Source organism: Platalea leucorodia (genome assembly GCF_965183815.1).
Source record: "Platalea leucorodia genome assembly, chromosome: 2".
In the NCBI taxonomy this organism is placed as follows: domain Eukaryota; kingdom Metazoa; phylum Chordata; class Aves; order Pelecaniformes; family Threskiornithidae; genus Platalea; species Platalea leucorodia.
In genome coordinates, this window is record NC_138824.1 from 33,838,688 (window position 1) to 33,844,687 (window position 6,000).

At 51.0% G+C, this 6,000-nt stretch overlaps 1 protein-coding gene across 2 annotated transcripts in view; it reads right to left on the reverse strand.

The window, feature by feature from the left end:
* DGKH (diacylglycerol kinase eta) overlaps positions 1 to 1,083 on the reverse strand; it is a gene marked incomplete at both ends in the record, with an annotated part of 163,612 nt that extends 162,529 nt beyond the window's left edge. For both annotated transcript variants that reach the window (XM_082304376.1, XM_082304377.1), the window contains one exon: positions 1,027 to 1,083. In XM_082304376.1, the coding sequence (XP_082160502.1) occupies positions 1,027 to 1,083 (57 nt within the window). The remainder of the gene's footprint in view (positions 1 to 1,026) is intronic.
* Positions 1,084 to 6,000: the final 4,917 nt, after the last annotated feature.

The following is a 6,000-nucleotide window of genomic DNA, read 5'->3' on the forward strand; positions in this document are numbered from 1 at the left end:
AGCGTGGCTCTCCCCCAGCTGCTCTTTAAAACGGGGTTTACAAGTAAAACCAGGGGCCCTGGACCGACACAGCACGTTAGCAAAATATGGCACAGCCAACTAAAGGGGAGCTTGGCAGCGGCATGGGTCCGTGCTTCACGTCGCCTTACCAAGTTCAAGACCAGAGACAGCCTAGCCTTGACCTCTCAGACAGCCTGAAATCTCCCAAGCAGCTACCCAAAGCCTATTTTTAGCCCTCCCTGCCTGATGTGTGTGTGTGTGTTTGCACAATGGAGAAAAGCCCAAGAGCGGGACCAGATGGCCCTGAAAAGGGAAATCTGATTTTATCGCCTGCTGAGGATGCCGATGACATGATTTCCTTCAGTTGGAAGGAGGGTCTCCAAGTTGCTTAAACAAACCGCAAAGCCACCGCACCGCAGCTTTCCTCCCGGCCAGTTTGGGCGCTCCCCTCCCTTCGGAGCAGCCCAAAGGCACGCACTTTCCCCGCACCCCAGAAAGCAGGGTGGCAGTGGGGTACCCCGGCCCCGGCCCACTTTGCCGCTGCGCTGCGACGGGGGCGATGCCCAGCCTGGCTACAGAAGAAGAAGGGGAAAAAAAGAGTGGTTTCTTTCTGGAAACTGCCTCCCAACGCTGGACACGTTGCTTTTGCTGTGCTAAGAGAAGGCGTTTAACGGTATCAACATCCAACCCCCCTCGGCAAAGTTAAAGGCAAGGCTCTCGGTGCTAATCCCAGGCTTTCCACCCGGGCAGTGAAACTCGGAAAGGGCAATGAACTCCTCGTCCCCCCGGGGGACGAGCCCGCCAGCAAACGGCCGGACGCGGCGGGGGCGAAAGGCTCCCACCCCCCCGCGCCCCGCGGGGAGGGGACGAGGGCCGGCGGCCGGGCTCTGGCGCGGAGCGGGGTCGGAGAAGGGAAGGGGAGGGGGGACGCCGATAAGGATGACAGCCCGACCCCCCGGGTGAACAATACAGGCAGGAAAAAGGGTAGGAAATGCCTGTGCAACTGCAAGGCACGCATGTACCTACCAGTTCCTCCCAGGCGGGGCTGCGGGCGCTATAGGAAGGGTACCCGTGCTCCTCCATCCCCCCGCAGCAGGTCCCCTGCCTCCGCGGGGAGAGCGCCGACGGGCAGCCGAGCCGGTTACGCCGGGCTGCGCCTCCCTCCCTCCCGCCGCCGCCGCTCCTCCGGCCGGCAGCGCTTCCCCAGCGCCGCTCTTCCTCCCCCCCACCCCGGCCCCGCTCCTCCCTTTTTCTCCCCCGGCCCCGTCCGGGCCCCCTCCTCCCTCCCCGCCCGGCTCCTCTCCCTCCCACGGCCACCGGGCTCAGCCCCGGTTCCCCGGGGAGCCGGCCTGCAGCTGCCGCGCCGCTCACATCATCGCCGCCGCCGCCGCCGCGTCCTCCGGTGCGGGGCGCGGAGCCCGCCCCCGCCGCCCCCTGCCCGCCCGCGGCGCCGCCCCGGGGGCTCCCCGGGCGCCCTGCACCCCCGCCCCGGGAAGCCCAAGGGATTTACGGGCAAATCGCCTTGGGCATAAGCCGGTTTACAGCCGCTTCGGCTGTCGGCGTCGCGCCGGGGCCGGCGGGCGAGGATGCTCCCCGCGGGGCCGGCGGGAGGGAAGCCCCCTCGGTGGGCCGGAGCCGCTCATGCCCCGCCGGGGCTCTGCCTCCCTCCCTCTCCCCCGGCCCAGCCCGGCCCTGCCGGCTCGGTGCGGGGGCGGAGAGCGGGGTCTGCGGCCCCCACGGGCCGGGCTGGCTGTCCCGGGGCGCTCCGGGGGTCCCTCGCATCACCCTGACCCAAGTCGACGCCTTTCTGGGGGCCAGGAGGCATCAAGGTCAGGGCCTTGGTGCTGAGGCAGCCCTCTGCCCCCGCCCCAAGGTCCTGAGAACGCAGTACCACACATTTTAACCCCCTTTGCGCAGCCTCTTTTCCCCGCAGAGGTGCCGGGTGGTCCCACACGTACCTTAAGACAAGCAGGAGCTGGGACGTGGCATGGCCACTGTGGAAAAGACAGCACGGACATGTAGGCCATGTCTGACACGGGGCGCCTTACGTTTCCAGGGCCACTGCTCCTGCCTTACGGAGTAGCAGGATTTCTCTGCCCTCCATCACGCCTTTTATTAATACACAGTGTGTATGCTTCAGCCTTCTCAGTTTACTAGTTACCAGCATACCCTTGAACGCCAGCCAACTATTACGACTCTTCAAGTGGATGTTGTATCTCCTACAAACTCAACACTTTCACTCATTTGTTTCCCCCTGTTGTTGCAGAATAGCGGGATACGTGAAAGAGTAGGACTAGAGGAGAGATGCAAAAATAAAGCTCAGTCGCCATCCAAAATAATGGTGTTCTTCACCCCAGTTTTGCTATATTCCTTTTCATTCCAGCCCGCCCTTTTGAATTTGCAGCTATCATGCTTGATTACAAAAAGTAATCTCTGGGTCATCTACTTGGTAAGTGCAAACATCAGAAAAGGAGTTGGATTTCACAAGAAAGAAGAAAGGAACTTGTATTTCTAATAGTTTTATTTAAAGATATATATTCGTTTTCATCGTGCTTTAAAGCTTTTTCATGCCAAAAAATGGCACACTGCCACCTGAGCTCTAGCTTTTGCAAAATTTACATTGGCAACTGACAAAAAGTAGCACTACTGCTGAAAAAAGACAAAGTCTTACCTACGCATTTAACTAAGCTGATAGAAAAATCCCATTAAGTTAAGACAGTGTACCCCTAAGCCAGGCCCAAAGAAGTGCCACAGCTCATTTGAGGAACCGAAATTGCTGCATTTCTTCCAGCAGTAGAAAAAGGAACTATTTTTGTTCATAATAAGTTTATCAGTGGTCTGTTGATGAACTGCTTTGATGGTAAGAGTGTAACCTCAGAGGGAAGCAAACAAGATGACTTAGAGCATTTTGCTTTTTGGAAGGCAGCTTTCTGAAGCTGATGGTGAGCAACAGTTGTCCAAGGATGTCTGGTCTCCTTCCCTTTGTCCCCTGAGTGTGAGATACTGCTGAGGAATGTCATACTATAAAGGGCTTTACCCTAAGAATGAGTGTCAGAGTAAGATTAGTCAGCTCCCCTCCTTTCCTCATGATGATGGTCCGGAGGATCTCACATGACGGTTGTTTGTACCTCTTGACATCTGGCCTCTTTAGCCTTGGCCACGCTGGGGCTTTGTGGCGAAAGTGGCCTGCCATTAAATATATGTCATGCTAGCACCGTGCATTTCCTTGCTTGCTGAACCACAAAAACTGAAAACTCATATACAGGAACTTGAAGTGACTTGAAGTTACTTCTTCAGCTCAAGCGCTATCCGTACCCTTTTGCCCTGAAATTGAGAGAGATTCTCGCTGTGCCTTCAGCCCCATTTTCGTTTTCATGTGCCCTGAATCTTATACCTGTGACTAGATCCGCAATTACGTTCACCTCATTTCATCCCCTGGAGTCCAAAGCTTGGTTTCCATAAGTGGAAAGCTAGTATAGGCCCCAGAAGATTACAACAACCTACTTAGGTTGAAGGTACGTTTCAAGGAGGTCTTGTTGGATAAGGAGGACAGACATCAGCCGCTGTACGGATCCTGCTAGGTCTAAATGAAAACTGTGCAATGCAACTTCAGCTCAGCCCTGCCCTTTCAGGCTCCTGAATGCCAAATTTGATTTTTCACTTCTTTCTGTGAAGGAGGCAGATTTCAGCCCTTGCTGATGAGCCCTGCCCCGTATGATTTCCCTGCCTGTGAGCTCTGCTCACCAGGTCGAAGAGCACAGTTTCTGCCGAGACCGAAGTCTCTGTGCTGCTTGGTTGAACTGGCTGAAAACCATGGGCTAAAAATGTAAATGTATTTTGCTAAAAATGTAATTCTGTCAAAGCCGACATAGAATTTGAGGACAGATGTCAGAATCACAAGATTATTTTTTCTTTGTTCAGGGGCGTGCTGCCACATTTACAGAGGGGGAAGGGAACTGAAGTCGGGCCCAAGGCAAGGATAAGCTTCTTTAGCGAGGGGGTAGAGGAGATGCCTGCTAAAATAAGGAGTGACCAACTGTCCCCTTGAGAAGATGAGGACGTTGGGTTGGGAGAAGAGCTCACTGGAGGCAGGTCTTCACAACCATCTTGGGAACAGACAGTGATTCTCCTAGCTGGTCTACCAAACTGCATCAAAACATCTCCAACACAGCCTGGGGGTTGGTTTCATTTCATTCTGATTTTTTGATTTTGTTCCAAGTCATGTTGTTTGTTTGGGTTGTTCGGGTTTTTTTTTTCAAGTTTTTCCACTTAGTCTAGACATTTGGGGTTGAATTTCTTGGTAGTCTGCTTTATCTACTGTGTTCAAAGATGCCTCATCTCCCTCTGTCTCTTCTCTTCCTGGCCCTTAATGACTCAGTGAAAACTGGATCAACAAAGCGAATGTTTCATTATTGACATTTTTTTACATGAAGCACATTGAAAATAGGAACACATGCCTGCCTTTTCTAAGAAAAATACTTTGGATATATTGGACACACTGAAACATATAAATTTTGATTCCAGTGTTGTGTTTAGACATTCGCAAGAAAGCCCCCACCTCCATAAGTATTTCCCTTCCCTGGGGGGAGGAAAAGGAACTTCCCTTTTTTTTTTTTTTCCTAATTTGAGGTAGAAAGACATGAAAAGGATGAGATTTTTTAGAGTTTTCTGTAGTTTTCCACCAGCATTGCCTTTAGCGTATATCACATAAAAGAGTGTACGCTAATTTTCATCAATTTATGCTAACATGAAACTTCCTTCTTTTCTTGGCACATGGTATGCAAACCTAATTTGAGTAAATTCGTCAAGGAAATGTTGTTCTTCATTCTCTTCATTGTAAACATGCCAGTTGGCCTTTTTTTTCTGTTAAATAATTTTGCATAACATTTGAAGGTAGGATTTCATCAACATGGTAGCTGGGTAGTTCCTGCCAGACAGACAGGTAGTAACAACCCGCAGTAAGTGCTTAAAATGATGAATGTATTAAAAGCAGAGCAAAATGCACATACTTCTCAATCTGGTAACACTTCAGATAGAACTAAAGTAACAGAATGAGTTAAGGAAAACATTTAAAAAAATAAAGGTATAATTTTTCAGTAACATTTATACACAAAATCCTGATAGCTGCCTTGAAACCCACTACTTTCTGTTTGTGAGAGCATCCAAATTATTGTAGAAATTCTGCATTTCTCCCAGTTTACAATGCCTGCTGCTTGGGACTGTCTCGCATGTGGCACCTGAGAAATGTTTTTAGCCTACAGTTTTTGTTCATAGACTTTCTCCACCATGTGCATTCTCTCTTCTTTATTATTATTCCTCTTGTTACTTTAATAGCCAGTTCTGCGTGTACCTGTAAGAGACAGGATGCTTTTAAACAGTTCCCTGGAGTCTGGGGTTTCACAGGGGGGAAATTATTTATGCAGCTGGGAGAAATTTATCTACTTTCTAAACGAAGAGCTTTAGGAAGAAAGAAATCACAGTGAGAAGAAAGCTTGGAGAAAAAGGTGCTTTACTGGAGCAGCAGCAGAGCTGTGGAGGGACAATCCACCAGCCCCTTCATTGCCCTCCCACCAGTTTTATTTTCCCTTCTCGGTTTTGTCACGTCCAGTGTCGGCATCTCCCGCTTGTTCTGCTGGCACAGATAACCACTTCAACACCTCCTTCTGAGTGGCAGCATCGGGGGCTAACAGGGCCGAAGTCTGTTTTCCCTTATGGACTTCATTCAGAGACATCTGGGTGGGGTGTGTTTGCCATCCCACCCCTTTGGCCACCCTGACCTTACAACAGGTACCCTGAAAGTCAGCAGAAAAATGACGTGAAAGCACACATGGCTGCAGGTGGCGATTTCTTAAACTGCTGCTAACCTTCACTAATGGCCTCTGCTCCTGGCTGAAGGCAAGTACATTCGCTTAAGGATATTGCTGAACCAGATTTAAGGCAGTCTAGTTTGCCATGGATGGTTTCACAAAAATACCTTTGGAAAGAGTCATTCACTCCGAT